Consider the following 19,458-nt stretch of genomic DNA (forward strand, 5'->3'; position numbering starts at 1 on the left):
CTCAGTCAGCCTATGAACACAAAACCAGAGCGAGGGGCAGAGCTCGACATGTGCAGCAGCACCAAGCAGCCCACGGGGAGGGCCAGGACTGCTCCTGCTGCATCCCAACAATGCACACCGAGGGGCTGCCTTTCCACAGCTGAACTGCTGAGCACAGTATGCTCCAGGAGGGCCAGGACTGCTCCTGACACATCCCAACACTCCACACTACATGTGCCAGCCTTTCCACAGCTGAACTGCTGAGTGTGGGATGCTCCAGGAGGGACAGGACTGCTCCTGACACATCCCAACACTCCACACTACGTGTGCCAGCCTTTCCACAGCTGAACTGCCAAGCATGGGATGCTCCAGGAGGGAGAGGACTGCTCCTGACACATCCCAACACTCCACACTACGTGTGTCAGCCTTTCCACAGCTGAACTGCCGAGCGTGGGATGCTCCAGGACCAGGTTGTGCTGTCACATCTGCCACTGGCAAACACTAACTGGTGCCAGGCCTGAGGCTGGCATTCCAACACAAATGGTAACATTCCTGAGCAGTTTCCACAGGATGAGACTCCTTCAAGGACAAGACTTGACTCACTCCTGACTGTGGACCCACAGGATGTGACACCTGAGCAGCAGCAGCAAAGAAATCAATGTCCAAGAGCTCTGACCACCTTCACTCCTTCCCAGGGAGGGAACTGACAGCTCCCCCTGCCCAGGCAGCCCAAGGTGGAGGGGAAGACAAAATCCTGTCAATGTTCCCCAGACAACAGTTCAGGTCCAACCTCACCCCATCAAACAGCCGCTCCACATGCTGCTTTTCTCCTCCCAAAGCCTCCCTACATCCCACTACAGTCACTTCTGTGGGGCAGATGGGGATGGAGACAAAACACTGGAAACAGAGTCAGCACTGGAATCCAGATATCCACCATCAGATATCACACATTGGAACAAAATTCCTCTTCCACTGCAGCAGAACCCCATTGGCAGCAACAGCTACAGGAGCTCTGGGCATCCCTGCTGCACACCAGTACCAGGCTCCCACACCCCAGTGCTGGGTGCTGGCAGAAGCTGGGCACATGTCTCCAGTTCTGCCATGGCAAGATCAGTCTCTGGCACAGGATTATGGTTTAGGCTTAAGGAACACACAGCCTGTAGTTCCTTCTCTCTAAGAGCTGCATTAAATTATACAAGGAATGTGACAGCAGCATCAGGGACTTAAACCATGCTGCTCAAGGGCACCAGGCCCTCTGCTCTGCAGTGGCCTTGCTCAGTTTCCAGCAGCCCACTGGTTCTTCTCAAGGACATGGAATCATCCCTGAACACATGAGGCAGATGTGATTTGGAAGTGTTCAAGGCCAGGTTGGATGGAGCTTGGAGCAGCTTGGTCTAGTGAAAGATTCCCTGCTAAGCACTCCCCAAAGCTGTAGGACAATCAAATGTCCCAAATCAACCTCCCAAAGCTGGTCTACTCTGAGGTGACTTCAGCTACCACCATCAGTCTGGGGGTTCTTGGGAATGCTGGTCCTTGGGAGCTGCACAACCACAGAGAGGGAACAGATCCACACAAAGGGGGCTGTGCTGAGGGGACACCAGAGCAAATCTGGGGCCTCCAACCAGCCCCACTGAGGGATCACAGAATCATTTAGGTTGGAAAAAACTTCCAAGATCATTGAGTCCAACCTGTGACTGACCATCTTGTCAACTAGACCAAAGCACTGAGTGCCACGTCCAGTTGTTTCACCCAACACCTCCAGGGAAGGAGTTCTAGGCCCTTCCATCAGATGCAGGTGGAGCAGGAGCCAAGGAAGAGGTGGGTAGACTAAGATTCCTAGGACACAGCACCCCAAGGAGCAGGAAAACTCTGCAAATGGAACAGGGTATCCAACAGCTGGAGAGAAGGACTGGAAGCAGTGACTCCCCAAAGGAAGGGGGAGGAGGGATCAGGAAGCACCAGCTTATGTTCAGTTTTAACCTGAGTGACAGAAGATTACACAAAAGAGAAATGCAAGAAATGTTACTGTGGTTTTCAGGGACCTAGAGATGGAGAAAGATGGAGAAATCTTCAGGACCCACTAACAGGGGACCACACCTGAGCCAACTCATGTTCTGCCTGAGTGGAAAAGATTCATCATCTCCCTCCCAGAAAGCCTTATCCAAAACCAAGGAGAGCCTCCATTTTACACCTGAGAAAGCAGCAGAACCAAGTTCTTGTAGAGGCCCAGGCCAGCAGCCCCAGGTAACACACTCAGGTAACACACAGGTCTGGTGCCCCTGCACTGTCCTACGGGAGAAACCTCTGTGCGAGCCGGTGGCACTGACACAGGTTCTGCCTCTTGTCAGTGACAGCAGCACTCTGCTTCCAGCAGCTCCTTGAAAACCTGCCTGCAGAAGGCCACTGACCCCGCAGAGCAGGCACTGAAAACCTGCAGACAAGCCCAGGAAGCTGATCACAGTCAGGGGATAAGCCAAGGCAGCCAGACACAAGACTTTAACCCTTGGCATGGACACCATCCCCGTGCCAGGGACTTTGTGGCACCTTGGTGCCACCTGCCCCTTTCTGACACCCCAAGGTGCTGCATGTGAAGCCTTGAGGGGGTTCTGGAGGTGCTGCAGGAGATGCACAAATCATTGTCTCCAGTCCGCCTTCCTCAGGCAGTGGCACAGTGTCATGAGTGAGATCCTCCTCCCTGTCCCTAAGGGTCACACACAGCACTGGGCTGATTCCTGAGGCCTCTGCTCCTCCAGAGTTACCTACACTTCCAGAAATATCCATTTATTTCATTCACTTCTCCCTCAGCACACAGCAAATAGGAACTTCCCCCTCAGCCCCTTTGGTTTTTTACATCCACTTCACTCCTGCTCTGCAGCAGCCACTCTCACCTCAGGGATGGGAAAGGAGGGAAAGGGGAAAGCAGGGAGGAAACGATCATCATGTTTGTGATCAGCCAGGTCCAGAAGCCACTTGACCCAGAGAGATCAGAGTTCCCCCTACAACAACGGGTGAGGCTGGGAAGCAAATCAAGCAGACTGGATGATTTTTGGCAGAGAGAGAACAGTAGGAGTGGTACAGACCTCTTCCTCCTCAATGCGAGCAGGTTCAATCAGCAGATTATTGGCTTGATCAAACGACACCCCCTGTTAGGACAGGAACCAGCAAAGAGGCATGCGGATTAGTGGAGCATCGACCAAACCCGCCACCACGACCACCACCACCACCCAACACACGCACGCCACGCTGGCAGCCTGGGCACGCTGCGCGGAGCTGGGCCAGCCCCAGAGTCGCTCCTGACCTCCACAGCTCCCAGAGTCACTCCTGACCTCCACAGCTCCCAGAGTCACTCCTGACCTCCACAGCTCTGGGGCTGGGCCAGCTCCAGAGTCACTCCTGACCTCCACAGCTCCAGAGTCACTCCTGACCTCCACAGCTCCAGAGTCACTCCTGACCTCCACAGCTCCAGAGTCACTCCTGACCTCCACAGCTCTGGGGCTGGGCCAGCCCCAGAGTCACTCCTGACCTCCACAGCTCCAGAGTCACTCCTGACCTCCACAGCTCCAGAGTCACTCCTGACCTCCACAGCTCCAGAGTCACTCCTGACCTCCACAGCTCCAGAGTCACTCCTGACCTCCACAGCTCCAGAGTCACTCCTGACCTCCACAGCTCCAGAGTCACTCCTGACCTCCACAGCTCCAGAGTCACTCCTGACCTCCACAGCTCCAGAGTCACTCCTGACCTCCACAGCTCCAGAGTCACTCCTGACCTCCACAGCTCCAGAGTCACTCCTGACCTCCACAGCTCCAGAGTCACTCCTGACCTCCACAGCTCTGGAGCTGAGCCCACTCACAGAGTCACTCCTGACCTCCACAGCTCTGGAGCTGAGCCCACTCACAGAGTCACTCCTGACCTCCACAGCTCTGGAGCTGAGCCCACTCACAGAGTCACTCCTGACCTTCACAGCACCCGAGCAGCCCCCACTCCTGCCCACCACCTCAGTGGTGCCAGGGCTGTTCCTGGGCTCCCAGCATGCTGAGTGCCAGCGTGCTCGTGCCCAGGGGCACCCCATAAGGCCAGGTTCTGTCTGTGCTGGCACCCCAAGGCCATGGCCCCTGAGCTGACCACCATCAGCTGACCTCACCCTGCCTCTGTACCAGGTTATTCCAGGAAGGAGGAAGAGTTAAACACAGGAGAAAGCACCAAGGAGCCTGTGGTGCCACCAGCTGCTGCACAGCAAAAAGCAATCCCAAACTCAACTGCACCGGTGCCTTTCTCTGGTGAAACAGTGCATCCTGTCAGACACCCAGGATCCTGCTCCCAAGTGCAGGAAACCTTAGGATTTCTTCTGAAAACCAATTGTCTTGGCAACAAAACCCTCTGGTTTAAGGATTCAGCCTCCTGCACAGCCTGTCCTGCCTCCTTCTTCAATGCACATATCACCTCCTACCTGAGCCTCCCCTGCACAGGGACGCTGCTCCCCACATCCCCACTCTTGGGATGCAGCTCAGGTGGCAGCTAATAAATGCCTTCATGGAGCAGGCATCCAACCCAGCCCCACAGAAAGGAGAACTGATTCCCAGGCAGAAGGCTTAGCCCATAACCAAGGTCACTTCTGACAGGTACAGCACACCTGAACAGGCCTCGTGGGCTCTGCCAGAGCTTCAGTGCCTCCTCAGCTCCAAGTCCCTGGCTAAAAAACCTTTCTGGGTTTCCCAAGCACAGCAGATCTTGGATGAAGGGACTCAGGACAGCTTCATACATTCCTACAAGCAGTAGCAACTCCTTTTCCTTCTGAGGAACTTCACCAACAGGGAGACTGTACGTCTCATCCCTAGGGAGCACAGGATGAGCTGCATCAGCTCAGGCAGAGCAGGGCAAACACCCACAGAGGAAAAGGCTCCAAAGCAAAGTGAGGGCAAGGACTTTCCCCTGGGCAATCTGAGCTCCACTGGGGGTGGGAATGATCCTGGCAGTCTGGAGCACGTGCAGTTACAGCAGGAACAGGTTTTACTCCAGCAGCTTCTATGTCTGGAGACCCACATCCCACCTGTGAGATTTGCTGGTGTCAGACTAAGATGGAGACTCAACCATATCCTAATCCCTGCCTGCCAAATACACCTCACACCAGCTTTGGGGAGAACTGCTCCAGCCTCATGCAGTGTTCCTCATCCGTGTACTCCTATTCCATTGTGATGAACTTCCTCAAGCAGGAACCTCTGTGTGTCCCTAACGGCTGAGCAGAGCCAAGGACCTCGGATCTCATCAGCCCCAGTATGACCAATAAGGCCCACCATGGCCCCATGGCAAAGCTCCAGAGCACAAGCTCCCCTAAATCCCAACACAGCATCCATTGGGCTCCATTTAGGTGGAAACACAGGGAAGGGCATGCTCTGGGCTCCCCTCGCACACTCTGGAAGCACTGTGGCAGCAAGCCAAGTGTCAGTGGCCCAAACATCAGTCTGAGATTGGATCCACCCAGGGATAAAGCTCATCCTGCTGTGAATGAGGGGCAACAACCAGCAAGCGAGGAGGTGGCTGGAAGGAACAGCAGAACCCATCAGCGATGGGACAGAGAACTGTTCCTGCAGCACAGGGAACATCACACAGGACAGGGAGGGTGCAAGGACCTGATACAGTGAAGGAGTCAGAAACAGCAACATGGCACAGGTCTTGGACAACCCTATGAGCCCCAGAACAAGCTTCAGCTCTCCCACCCCCAGCACATCCCCAAGTGCTGGAGCCTCTTGCCAGCGGTTTCTTCGGGACAACATCAGCCTGCCTGGCAGGTCAAAGGAGGAGAGGGCAGGTGTGCACCCCTCTGACCTTCCCCCTCCCCACAAGACCTTACCTTCACGGATGGCTGAGCAGACAAAGCTCCATTCTTCCTGTCATCCTCATCCCACGCTTCCTCCTGTTCCTCGGGCTCTGTGTTGTTATTGCAGCCTCCCAACTCCTCTTCCTCTTTAGGGACCCCGTCGCTGTTCAGCCCCTGCAGAAGTGCCACCACTGCCTCTGGCTTGGGCAGTTTAGTGATCTTGAAGTGTTTCTTATAATGGGGCGTGTCCTTGCGGATAAGCCTCTGCTTCTCCACTGGGAATGGTCGCTCTTCATCTTCATCCTCATCCTCACTCCGTATCAGTGTGTCCTCAGCAAAGTGTACAGTGGGCTGCGATGGCAAAGCCCCAGACAGGCCGTGAGCCTCAGGTACCTGATGTGTGGCAGTGCAGAGCCTGCTGGCCACGTGTCCCCCCTCCCAGACCGGGCAGAGCCAGTTTCACTGCTCGTGTGCTCAGGGACATGCAGGAAAGGTGTTACTATTGCACCATCCTTGCCTTTTTCCATATCAGCTCCTTCCCCCAGACATGCTTCTGTCAGCTTTTTGGATGAAGGACACTCAAACCTGTCACAGTCACTCCCATTTTCCCATATCCCCTGTCAGGCTCCCACACTGTCCAGCCCAGTTTCCCAAGGATCCAACTCCCACAGGCTGCCTCAGTCTCAGTTTAGGTTGCCCAATCTCAGCTTGTGCTGCCTTCCATGCTCTGGGTCTGCCTCCAGTGATGCCCATATCCCACACCCGTTTACCTGTACGTCCATTTCTCATTTCCTCTGAAAATTCCACGTCCTTCCACTTTTCCTCATGACCCTGCTGCAGTTCCCAGGTTCCTACCTCATTGTATTCCACTTCCACATCTTCCTCCTCCTGGCCAGCAGTTTCCTTATGCTCCTCTTCTGCTCTGGGCTTTGCCTCCTTCTCCAGCTCCCGCACGTTGGGCACCTGCCCGTTGGGCCAGCCCCGGTCCCCCTCCTCTGCCCTGCAGTCTGCAGAGGCAGTGCTGGTGGACACGTGGGAGTCCTCACTGCGGTTCGACGTGGCACTCAGCCTCTTCTCCTGAGAGGAGAGTTGGGGTGGTCAGGATGGAACCCAGAGCAGCAAACGGAGTCATGCAGTGTGACTGGTGTGAGGTGGGAATGATCCAGCACCAACAGAACCAGCTTTCCCTCAGGCTGCCCAAGGCTTCCCCCACTGAGCCTCCTCCATTACATCTGGGTCCACCTCATTCCACCTCCTGTGTAGGCATTTACTCTCAGTATCCCACCGGGGCAGCAAGGTGCCTTCTCCAAGTGCTCCATTCCCACCATTCCTTACTGGCAATATCAGAGCCTTCTCTTTCCCTCCCTGTGCTATAACAAAAGTGGCACCTTCACACATAGTTCCCCTTACCGTTCCCTGTCTCCTGGTCCCATCTATTCCTCTATCTAAGTGGCCTGTCCTGACACCACAAGGCAGATTCCCAACCCTTGGAATCCAGACAATCTGTTCTCAGTCCCTCCCAATCTTTCCCCAAAGTCAGTCCTTTCTGACTCTCCATTCCCCAGATTCTCTACATGTTCCTAGTGGAAGGTGCCCCCCATGGCAAGGGGTAGAACTGGATGGTCTGTAAGGTCCCTTCCAACCCAAACCATTCCATGATTCCATGTTTCCTATGGTTATCCACCGCCCAGTGACCAGCACTCACTTCTGAGTTAGGAGAGTTGAGGTCAGCATCGGCCTTTGCGGCGTTCACCTCGTTACGCCGAACTTCGATCACCTTCTTCATCACCTTCAGCTCGCTGGGGTGAGGGGTGGCTCGGCGCTGCAGGCCCTGCCGAAGGGAAACCCTCAGGAAAGGGGTTCCAGCCTGGGCAGTGCGTGCCAGGCCTCAGGAACGAACCCCTGCAGGTAACTAACACCTCTATCAGAGAGCCAGAGCCTCAGCCAGACACGACCAGTGTCCCACTGCAGGATCTGCTCCAGGCCTCACACAGCCTGTGGCTGGGAAGGATGGGGAAAGAACGGAGGCAGGGAACACTCAGCTGCCTCTGGACATCATCCTGCTCTCCATCTGACAGAGGGACTGGGAGGAACGATGGAGACAGGAATTTTTAAATGGTGCTTCAGGCTTAGTAAATGCAAAATCATTGACACTGAAACCCCTCCAGAACACAGGTAGGAAATCTTCTTGGGATATCTTCCTAATCCCTCTGGAGTCTGCCAAGCCCAAAAGCACCAGAATTGGTGCTGCTTAGCAAGTTCCATCCCAAGCAAGAGTCAAGAAAACCAGCACTCTAAAATTAATAAAAATGTTAAAAACAATCAAAAAAACCCCAAACTTCCCAATGCCAGTGGTACACACATGCTGCCAGGACAGCTGCAAACACCACTCATCAGGATTCAGATTTCAAAAATGGTTTTCCACAAGATAAAAAGGAAAAAAAAATCCTGCAGGAGACTGAAACCCCCAGAGCACTCGCTGAAAACAAACTTTTATCCTGTCCTTTGCATGTGCACTGAAAGCACAATGATCTCCTGCAGGTTTTGAGGCTGCCTACAGTATTTAGTACTTTACTAACAGGATTCCCACAGCACAGACTGCATTGGCTCTGTGCTTGGAGGGAGAGGGATGGCCTGGGTTTGGTTGGGCAGCTCTTCCCCATGACAGGGGTCAGCTAAACCCTGCCCTGACAGTGCTCTACTGGGATTTCTGGACATCCCCAGTGCTCCCTGGGTACTTCAGTGTCACAGCTCCACTCCTGTGGATGGGACAGCCTCAAAACGAGATCCTGCACCACGGCTCCCAAGGAATTCATTCCCTTTCACTCCTGCTTGGCTCCTCAAGGCACCAAATGCCCTTTGGGTTGGGAAAATCTCACACATGCCCGCAGCAGTGTCAAATATGGACACCACAGTGGCTCCCCAGAGTCAGAAAGCTTAGCTTGTGCCTGTGTTTCCACAGGGAGCCAACAAGCCTCCAGGAACTTCTTACCCGTCTCTCAGCTCCAGACTCCTCCTCATCATCTCCTTTGGGTTCGTCCAGGAACTGGATGACACTGACTCTGTTTAAGTTGGTGTCTGTCCAGCTTTCATCCACACTGTTCTGCAGGAGGTTCTCTGGGGAGAGAGGGAACACAGTGGGAGCTCCTTTCAGGAGGGGCAGGGTTCCAGGCTTGGATAAAAGTCAGTGCTCACCCCATTAGGGCACTTCTGCCGTATCTGCCCATGGCATCAGAGGCCTTGAGGACAAAGGCTGTAGCCTCCAGCTCCTGTCACCTTCTGTACATCTCCCACCAGATCTACAGCCACCTCTACAGAAGGGCCTGATGGTTTAGCTCTAGTGCTCCTTACTCAAGAAGTAAGGAGAAATGTAGGATTAAGGCAGGAATCCGTAGTATTGACACAATATCATGGTGATAGGACAATAGGTAATGAACTGCTCAGTCAGTAGATCAAAGGAGAACACTCAGAGACAAGGCTGCAGCTTCCTTATCACCTGGCAGAGAAGCAATTCCTCAGTTTTAACAATCTCTGCCTGGGAAAAGTGTCCCAGCTGTTCAGGAGCCTGGATCTGCTACAGGAATCACAGTGAGGGACAGTCCAACCCAGCAGGGAGGAAGGTTCAAGGCCTCAGCCCCCTCTGGAGTACATGGCTCTGCAGCCAGTGCTTGTGACACAGATTCTTACCCAGGCTGGGAGAGGGCTGCTGAGGGAGAAGGTAGCAAGTGAGAACCTTTTCTCCTGTCTTTTCATCATCCTCGGTTTGGAATTTCAGCATGGGCTGGGACTGGTTTTCTGCCAGCCACAGGGCTTTCAGGTTAAGATTTGTCAAAGCAAAGGGCAGGTTCTGCAGCCTGCAAAAGAGAAGAACAACTGCTTGTTAAACTCACCTGATCAGGAAAGAACTCACCTCAGCTCCAGGCTGCCCCATCTGAACAGAGAGACAGAGCCAAGCTGCTCTGGATCCCTCACTCCTGCACCACTGGAGCAGCTGAACTGTGCTGCTCATGGCCGTGGACTGGGCTCCAGTAACCCACCCTCACCAGCCTTTAGCCAAGGACAACTCCCACCACAAGTGTGAAATGAGGGGTTTGAAGGCAGAAAAACAATCCTTTCATAGCCCAGTGTACAGAGTGTTCTACAGCACCTCTGGTCAGCTTCCAACTGCTCCCACAAATACCAGCCCCAGCAAACAGAACTGCAGCCCAAACCTGCAGAACTCAGAACAGCTCCCAGGTACCTGCACACCATGAATGAGGCTTTGGCACCGATCACCTGGGGACTGATGACAGACACAGACCACAGAATCTGCAGGAAGGAAGTCAGTCACCAGGAATTTCCCCTGATCCTTATTTCACACGTGGCAAAATGCCCTCACACTTCTGTGTTATCTCCACCCCGTGCTCAGGTGACACAGAGAAGGGCTTCCCAGGCAAAGGCTGATCCACTAGCAGCCCACCTGGGCTTCTCCACACTGCAGATCCCAGGATCCACATGTATCCAGCATCTCCCTCGCAGCAGCCTGCCCAGGAACACCCCTGCCAGCCCCTGCCCGTTCCTGCTGCTCACCTGTTCCCAGCCACATCCAGGACATGGAGCTCGGTGGTGTTGGCCAGCTCAGGGGGCAGCAGTGCCAGGCGGTTGTCCCGCAGGGACAGCACGTTGAGGTTGGCACAGCCCCCGATCTCCGCCGGCAGCGCCGTCAGACGGTTCCGGTCCACGTTCAGGTTCGTCAGCTTGGCCAGTTTGCCCAGAGACTTGGGCAAGGCCTGGGAAGGAGCCAAGTCAGTGGTTGCAGGAGGAAAGAGCAGCAGAATTGAGGTAAAAGGCACAAAGCCCTCTGGGGAAGGCTAAAAGGCACAGTTTGGGGAACAAGCTGTCTCCTGTCCCAACAGACTCATTTGGGATAACAGTCTTCAGGACAATTTAGAGACTGCTTTTCCCTTGGGCTTACAGACTGATCCATGCCAACTCTTCCCCCCAGCACACCACACTCAGACCACCACTGGTCAAGACTTTCCTCCTGTTCATCTGCTCATTCCCAATCCTTGTGTTTTACCAGTCAAATCACGGGCAGTTTGCAGCGGGGCCATTGTCAATCAAACCATCCCACGACCCCCTTGCCAGTGCAGCCTGGATGGGCTTTGGGACTGGAAATCCCAGCACCCCAGTCATCCCAAAGAATTTTTCAGAGGAAAGAAAAAAAAAATATCAGTGAGAGAAAGCAGCTTCCACCAGGGTCTTCCCAAGACCTTGTGAGCTCGGTGAAACTCTGCATGGAAGCAGCTGGAGCACACTCAGGAATCCAGCTCGGAGGGCAGAAGAAGGGAAGGGATCCCTGGCAGGTGGCTACACTGAACAGCACAGGAGGGGCAGGTGGCTGCCCTGCACTCACCGTCAGCATGTTCTCAGTCAAGATGAGCTCTGACAGATTTTCACAGTCCCCAATTGACTCTGTCACGTCTGTCAGCCGGTTCTGGTCCACCTTGAGGATGGAGAGCTGCTTCAGCTGACCTGGCCAGGGTAACAAGTTAGGTGTGAGCTGTGCCAGGGGGAAGGATGCTGTTCTACACTCACCTGGCCATGATCCCATCAGAGATCATGTAACCCAACAACACAGGTTCTGCCTTTCCTCCCACCAGGCCTGTTCACAGGCCTCATCCACGCCTGATGCAGAAGAAGTACCTGAACTCTCCTGGAGAGTTCTGCCCACTTGTATCACCCACTGCTTCTGTTCTCAGTGACTGTACCTGTGCCCACAAAGCCCTAATTCTCTGTCACACACACTCTTGCCTGAAGCTCCCCCAGAAGCACTGTCCAGGCAGTGAAGCCCTGCAGTGGTCCCCATCCCGTGGCACTCACCGATCCCATCCGGAATGCATTCCAGCAGGTTCTGTGACAGCAGCAAGTCCGTCAGTGCCACCAGCCCACTGACCTCGTTGGGCAGCTGCTCCAGCTTGTTCTCCGACACATCCAGACAGACCAGTCGGCGGAGGTTGCCCAGCTCCTGGATCAGAGAGGAGACACCACAGCTCCAGGGAGCAGCTGGGGCAGGGGCAGAGGGGTGAGCGAGGGCCTCAAATGGCACTCACCGGAGGCAGGGCCGAGAGCTGGTTCCGGTCCAGCCAAAGCTCGCGCAGGTTTGGGAGCGCGCCCAGAGTGTCCGGCTGGAAGAGACAGGACAGTGATGGCACCAGTCCCTTCCACGGGGAGAAGCTGTTTGAGGACACTACAAATACACCACACTCTGCAAAGCCAGGCACTGTTCTGGTTCTCACACCTCCCAAGACCATCCACTGGACGGTTTATTACAAGATAGAAGCACAGACGTCTGGGAATGTCTGGGGCAGCCCACTGGCTGCAGGAGGTCCCACAGGAAACATGGAAGGCAACAGAAGGACTGTCTAGCAGTGGGCAAGGTAAAAACTAAATCTGGAGCACAAGTCTGATGGGGAACAGCTGAGGGAGCTGGGGGCAGCCTAGCCTGGAGAAAAGGAGGCTCAGGGGGGACCTTCTTGGTCTCCACAACTCCCTGAGAGGAGGGTGAAGCCAGGTTGGGGTGGGGCTCTGCTCGTAGGGGACAAGGGACAGCACAAGAGGAAACAGCCTCAAGTTGTGCCAGGAGAGGTTCAGGTTGGATATTGGGGAAATTCCTACTGGAAAGGGCTGTCCAGCCCTGGCACAGGCTGCCCAGGGCAGAGGTGGAGTCTCCATCCCTGTGGGGATTTAGCAGCCATGTGGATGTGGCACTTGGGGACATGGGGCAGTGGTGGCCTTGGCAGTGCTGAGGGAGCAGTTGGGCTCCGTGGTCTCAGAGTTCTTTTCCAACCTAAATGACTCCATGATTCTAGGGAGTTGGAAACTCTGGCCTTACAGATGAAATGGGTCTTCCTCCTCTCACACATGGAAACAAACACTCGGGTACCACTGGTCAACTCAACACAACCCAGTGGCAGCAGCAGCCATGGTAGACATATGTTCATACCCCAAAAACCCCCCACTGATCAGCATTTGGGTTTGGAGTTCCTGCTCCACTGCAGTGTGGCTCACATGTCAGACACCTGTTCTCACAGGTGAGCTCAGCCTCTGCACAGCAAAGCTGCACAAACCCCTTTGCCTCCCAGTTTTGATGGTTTTCTGCCAAAACCCATTCCAGAACACGAAGAGCAGGATCCAGTAACAGCTTAATCCACAGCTGCAAAGTTACAGAATGTCACTGGGTGTCCCTGAACACCCGGGCAAGATGAATTCTGAGACTGTGCCCTGGCTCTCCACACACTGAGCCCTCCATGGAGACAGCCCCCACACTGGGTTGCCCCTACTGCCAGGGACAACATGGAATGGCCCAGCACTCCACAGGGCAGAAATCAAATCAGAAAGGAGAAAGGCAGGAAGCTGGATGAGAAGAAAAACAGCTGGGGGCAGTGCAGGACAGAGGAGAAGGGAAGCACCAGACAGGCTCCTCGGAAAGATCCTTGGCAGCCAGACAGGAAGAATTACCATCCCAGAACTTGGAAAGGGCAGAGCGAGCTGTGTGTGAGGCCAGCAGGGCACAAGACACAAGGGCTGACACATGAAGAGAACATTAATCTGGGAAGAACAACTGGGCCATGCTGGGCAAATCAGAATCTTCCCAAACAGGTCTGTTTCTTTGCATCTCAGGTGAAAATCCACCTGCTTGCACAGAGGGTCTGCCCCTACCAACCACCCACATTCCCTCCCCACCAGCCCTCACCTACCAGTACTTCCAGGTCATTGCCACCGAGATCCAACTGCTCTAACTTGACAAGGAAGGAGAGTGAACTGCAAGGCACAGGGGGCAGAGAGGGGAGAGAGATAAAACAGGAAACAAAGAGCGGAAGGTTAACATCTGGGACACACATCACACAAATCACATGATCTCTAGTAACTCCTAAAGCAGGTGGGGCAATCCTGACCTTTCTCACAGTCCCTCTGAGCCGAGCAGTTTAGGGAGCTGGTACCTTCCCCGAGCCAGACCCTCGGCCCCAAGGAGTTGAGTTTAGAGGCACCAGCAGTCCCAGTACAGCCAGTTTCACTGATAACAGTTTGCCTTCTCCCCTTCCCACCACAAAATGAGCAAAACCATAACAGATGACCAGCCACATCTTCACGTCACTACTCGTTCCTGCAGCAAGGACAGGGACCAGGGCATGGACTGACAGGTAACAGGAGGGACTTGGCAGACAAGACATGTTTGGGGGCAAGGGGAACACAGCTGCAGGGACAGGGAGGAATGACAAACTCAACAACCTCAGCTTCCCCAAACAGGATGCCCATGCTGCTGAAGAGGAAGGGAAGACAACAGTGGTACGATGTCTCAGGCGAGGTCACGATGTACAGACAGAAGCTCACTATGAAGACACTGAACAGGACCTACAGCTTTGTCCCCACTAGTGGCCCATGGACACATCCCGAGCACCCCACACATCACACCTGGGGAAGGACAAGACCTGCAGTCCCACAAACCCAGGAGTGGGTTTACCTGATATGGCCCAGGTGCTCACATGTCCTCACTCCTGAGTTTGACCCATCAGCTCCAACCCTACCTCCCCAGAGGGGGGCTGCTGCCCTTCACTGTGTTCTAGGGCAGAGCTGCCAGCCCAGCCCTGCCCACTCCCCCAGCAAGGAACAGCTTTATTCTCTTCCTAAGGAACTGTCCCAAAACAGAAATCCTCATATTCCTCTGGAAACAGCTCCACCTGTCAACACCACCCAAAGCAAGGCTGTTGGGGCTGCAATAAAAGGGAGCTGCCTTGCCTGGGCCAGGCTGTAAAAACGTTTGGGCTATGCTGGAAAAGCAAGTTCCTACTGCATGCAGTGTGGACTTTGAGATATGACATTAACTCCAGCAAAGGTTTATCAACAGAATCATCCAAAGGATCCTGTTGCACAGCACTCCCTCACCACGACTGCACATCGATTCTGACTGCTCTAAAGGTGATGCAGCCTTGACTGTCCCTTTGCACCATCACAGCTTGAATTCCCAGAACAGGGACAAGTGAGCTGTGGAATCCACGCTGATGTATAAGGACTGGCAAAAGGCCTCAGTACAGATCACCCTCCACTATTCCATGAGAACACACCACTGAGAGCTGCCCTTCCCAAGTCATTGGCTGTGTCCCATCTGTGTGGGAGAGACGAGGGGTGATTATCAGCTGTACAACCTGAATTGTTTCAGAACTCAGTCGATAGCAGAAGAATGACCAATGAAATGGAATTTTGGCAAGTAAAGGTCACTGCAAGCTGGATATTTCAAGGAGCTGAACAAAAACAACAAATCCCAAAACGACACTGATGGATTATGTCATCCCAAATTCTCAGTGTTGAAGCCCATCTACCCACTGGGCTCAGGAACCTTGAAAACAAAGCCATTTGGGTAAGTCATTCTTCTCTTTGGCAAGGTCACCTGGACTCATTTAGAGTCGTTCTTGGACATGATGGGCAGCCAGAGTAAGTACCAGAGCCTCAGGCCTGGGCAGGGAACCTGACAGTACCACTGACATGGCTTTGGCTGCCCACTGTGATCTCATATCTGACTGACACATGTGATCAGAATTGCCTTGGCCTGTAAGATCCATTTCCTACTTTTGGAAGTCATCCCAAAATAAAATTTGGGGAATTGAAGAAAGATGAAAAGAAGCTGGAATTGCACTGCAGAATGAGTATCAAGCCCAGACTAATCTTCCAGTGAAAAACTCCAACACCTCATAGCACACTACAAGTATCTTGGTGCACGGCACCCTGATCTACCACAGGGCAACATGGGAGCACTGGGCATGAGAGTTCTCCATGGAGACCCAAGGGCTTTGGTCACAGACTGGATTCTCAGACTTCAAACACTTGCTGGTTCTGAGATGGTGAAAAGCCATGGGGACCATCTTCAGTGCAGCTTGAAAGCCCAGCTTTGGACGCAGCTACCGCACCTCTTCACCGACACGGAGGAACCCAGCAGTGGTACCTGCCTGTATGAACACCCAGGCACAGGCCCAGAGAGCAGCAGGGCTCAACACCAGGACCCAAACTCCTCCTGCTCGCTCACTCTCAGCCTGGAGTAAGTGTTCAATGCCAGACCAGATGGGACTTGGAGCAACCTGATCTAGTGGAAGGTGTCCCTGCCTATGGCAGCGCTTGGAACACGATGAGCTTTAAAGTCCCTCCCAACCTAAACCACCCTGGGATTCTGTGATAAGGAGCTCTGGCTCTTGTTTTCTCCCTGTGGTGATATTCCACACGGGACCATCTCAGCTGGTCCCTTCCTATCACCTTTCTGTGACAGCATCACTGCTGACAAGTTCTGTGCAGAAAAGATCCGGTGACTCTGGCACCAGAGCAAGGTGATCGTGTGATTCTGATCTGTGCTTCTATGTGGTGTAACCACCAGACCTGAGGCCTGGGAGCTGACCAGGGCAGGTCCTTTTAGCTCCTTTTAGAAGGGTCTTGTCCTCTGAGTTGAAGCTGCCGCAGGAATTCTACAAGCAGATACAACTGGTGCCACATAAAGCCTGTGTTTGCAGGTCCCAAGGGAAATAACCTTGGCAAGAGCATGAGGCTGAGCCAAAGCAGCATCTCCGAGGGAGGCATGGCCATCACACCAGCCAGACTAAAGCCCCAAATGCCTCAACATGGGATCACCAGCTGTCTCCCTTGCCCTCTCCCTCAAATAAACCAGAGGAGCAAAGGGGAAAAATAGCAGCAGCTGAACTGAATTCCCACCAGGAACAGTAAGAGAGCCCTGAGAACAGGTGATAACAACTGCATGTGTCACACCTTCACGGAGGAGTTTGTGTGGCCCAAAACATGCTGCTGTTCAAAAAAGGGTCAGGTAGAATCCCTACCAACAGGAAAAGCTGGGGAATCATCAGTGGGATGGATAAGCAGGCAGGAAACAAGCTGACAGAGCTGATGGAGGGTAGAAAACTGAACAAACGACTATCATGGCTCAAAGCAGAGATTATTGTACGGACTGGTTAGTTCTCCACGTCCAGCCACCTGAGAGCATCACCTGCACTAACCAGGTCCCCTACCAGGAACTCATCCCTGTCCCTAACTCCGAAACATTTAACAACACTTACCTCTTCTCTCTTGCTGGCTTATGTTTTGTCTGCTGCAGGGAAGGCAGTTATCCCATCCAGAACAACCAGGAGGGATACCCAACAAAACATGTCAGAAGCAAAATGTACCTTCAGCTGTATCCTGCTGCTCTTCAAACCATAAACCTCACTGTGCATAGAGCTCCACCTATGCCCATATCCGTACAGTTTTCTCTCTTTTTCCAAAATAATCCATTGTCTGCTCCACCTCTCCAGGAAAAATGGTTCTCACTATTTCCAGAAGCTTTTTTGGGGAACCCTGTCTATTACAAATCAATCCTGACACAGAGATTGCACAGAGGCTCTGAACATCCTTCCCTGTTCTCTAGCCCTGCACCATCCTCTCCCTCCTCACCCCAATTTACTGAAGTTCAGCCAGACGCAGCCGGATGCCCAGCCTGTGCCCTCCCGAGCCAAGTGCCAGAGCCTGCACTGGTCCCTGAGGAATCAGTCCCTAAGGAAGCAGCAAGAATGATGAGGCAGGAGCCTCCTACAGCCCCCAGACACACACTCACGTGGGGAGAGTCTTTAGCAGGTTCTCACGTAGCTCCAAAGTCACCAGGTTTGCCAAACTGCAAGAGAAAAGGGAGCGAGAAAGCCAGGTTCACTGAACAGGGCTTCAGGGATGCAAGGAGCTGCTCATCTCCCTTCCCCTGGGATGACCCCTCGTGTCCTGCACAAGGCATGAGTGTGCACACGTGGATGGAGATGGGGGAACAAAAACAGCGGGGGTGGAAATGGCTTTGATGGAGGCGAGTGCTCGGTGCAGTCACGGCGAACAACACTGTGCCCACACTCAGGACAAGGAACACGCCACCACAACAGGACTGCCAGCCCAAAAAGGTAAAATCCCTCAAGTGTGGAAAGCAAAAGCCCATGGGAAGGGCACTGTACCCCATGGGCAAAGTCCCACGGAACCATTTTCCAGCAGCATAAATAATTCCAAAGTCATCATTTGCTTGGAAAGGGGCAAATGGGCACCAGGAACATAGGGAAAGGCAGGATTTGAGAAGCCTGAATCACTCCTTACTGCGCCACAGACCACAGGAGGAGAAGCTGCTGGGGCCAGGACAGGAACCTTTGTAGAAAGGTTTTTAACAAACCAAGGCTCAGGGGTGCCCACACAGCACTGCCAGCACTGGTGCGAAGCTGCCTCTGGCTCATCCCTCCAGGTCCTGCCAGTCCCCACCCCACAAGTGTGTTGTCCCCACCCCAGCCCTCTCCCCGCTGCCAGGACAGGGTCATACTCACTTCCCAATGTCAGCGGGGAGGCTCTGCAGGGACACATCATTCAAGGCCAAGTGGCCCAGGCTCCGGAGCTGGGTGAAGCCCTCAGGAAGCCTGTGAGAGCACAAACAAAATTCCATTAATCCTGTGTACAAAGCACTGAATGCCCCAAAACACCGAAATTCCCCCTAAGCCAGTCTTCTCCCAAGTAGTATCAAGACATGGAAAGGAAACAGGCAGGAACCAACACTGAGTCTGGCTACTGATGCAGGACAAGTTCTGTTCCCAAGACCAAAAAGCCCCTTGCACAAGACACTACCTGTCCAGGTGTGCAAACTCAGCTCTGCAGTACTCGAGCATGAATCCCACACTAAATCATGCCATGGGATCATTTGGACTTGGAAGCAGAGAGGGCTCCCAAGCACTACAAGTGCCCAACAAAGGATATTTCACTGCAGCATTCCCTGGGACCAAGCACCATCACAACAGCTCCAAGGTGTGACAGAACAGGGAAAAATCCTGAAGGAAGAAATTCCTTTGCTGTTTGCAGGCAGACCCTGGAGCCCCCGTCTCCCCACACTCATCTCAACCCGGGCCAGGAAAAGGCTCTGACAAATAACACCTAGTGAAGAAGTGCTGGATTGTCCCAGGACCACAGGAGGGAAGCAAAGTTAAATCTGCCTAAAGGGAGACCTGGGCAGCACCTGCCCTGAGCACAAAGTGCAGGGGGCACCTGGGGCCTCAGTGGCCCCTGCAGGGACCCCGACAGACAGTGCAGCAAAACACCAGTGCCCAAAAACACGGCTCCTCAAGGCAGGGGAGCCACACTGAATTCCCAAACATTATGGATTAAAACTGTAGAGACAGAGGATTGAGAGACAAGGCAGAGATTCCCACTCGGGCACAGCTCAGGGCACTGAGATATCAGGGAAACAACCTAACATGGGGTTCAAAAGACAGTTGTCATCAGTTCTGAATAAGAGAGGAAGGGAAAAGGGACTGAGAAGGGGCAAAAGGGGGCTGAGAGGAAGCAAAGGACAGCATGCAGGCCTTTCCTCCTCTGCAGCACGGAGGGGGCACAAAGGGGGCTCCGAGAGGGCAGAGCACCACACAGGCCTTTCCTCCTCTGCAGCGTCAGCCCATGTCCATTCTGGTTTGTGACCACAGTGAAGGGATGGGGAGGGAGCAACAAACTCATTCCAGGAGCAAAGTCCTCATCACTGACACCAGTACAACTAAGGGCTCATCAATCCAAGGCACAGGCCCTGCAGAGGAAAGAGCACACAGCAGCTCCTCCCTGAGCTGAGTGTTTCACCTGCCAGGAGA

The 19,458-nt window shown here is 53.8% G+C and overlaps 1 protein-coding gene and 1 long non-coding RNA gene across 28 annotated transcripts in view; both read right to left on the reverse strand.

Moving 5' to 3' along the window:
- SCRIB (scribble planar cell polarity protein) overlaps positions 1-19,458 on the reverse strand; it is a 102,278-nt gene that overhangs the window by 63,355 nt on the left and 19,465 nt on the right. For all 27 annotated transcript variants that reach the window (XM_051774733.1, XM_051774730.1, XM_051774726.1 and 24 more), the window contains exons 4-16: positions 18,157-18,246; positions 17,421-17,477; positions 13,534-13,597; positions 11,887-11,961; positions 11,657-11,801; positions 11,190-11,308; positions 10,364-10,563; positions 9,482-9,648; positions 8,787-8,911; positions 7,500-7,625; positions 6,650-6,871; positions 5,828-6,145; positions 3,060-3,122 (exon numbers count right to left, since the gene is read on the reverse strand). In XM_051774733.1, the coding sequence (XP_051630693.1) occupies positions 3,060-3,122; positions 5,828-6,145; positions 6,650-6,871; positions 7,500-7,625; positions 8,787-8,911; positions 9,482-9,648; positions 10,364-10,563; positions 11,190-11,308; positions 11,657-11,801; positions 11,887-11,961; positions 13,534-13,597; positions 17,421-17,477; positions 18,157-18,246 (1,771 nt within the window). The remainder of the gene's footprint in view (positions 1-3,059; positions 3,123-5,827; positions 6,146-6,649; positions 6,872-7,499; positions 7,626-8,786; positions 8,912-9,481; positions 9,649-10,363; positions 10,564-11,189; positions 11,309-11,656; positions 11,802-11,886; positions 11,962-13,533; positions 13,598-17,420; positions 17,478-18,156; positions 18,247-19,458) is intronic.
- Positions 3,131-3,990, reverse strand: LOC127464441 (uncharacterized). Its single transcript, XR_007901366.1, has 3 exons — positions 3,845-3,990; positions 3,459-3,772; positions 3,131-3,377 (listed from the first exon to the last, which is right to left on the reverse strand). It is a non-coding gene; the product is annotated as an uncharacterized LOC127464441 (long non-coding RNA).

This window comes from Manacus candei, unplaced genomic scaffold (assembly GCF_025592945.1).
Source record: "Manacus candei isolate 608988 ecotype Guabito, Panama unplaced genomic scaffold, ASM2559294v1 h1tg000223l, whole genome shotgun sequence".
NCBI lineage: Eukaryota > Metazoa > Chordata > Aves > Passeriformes > Pipridae > Manacus > Manacus candei.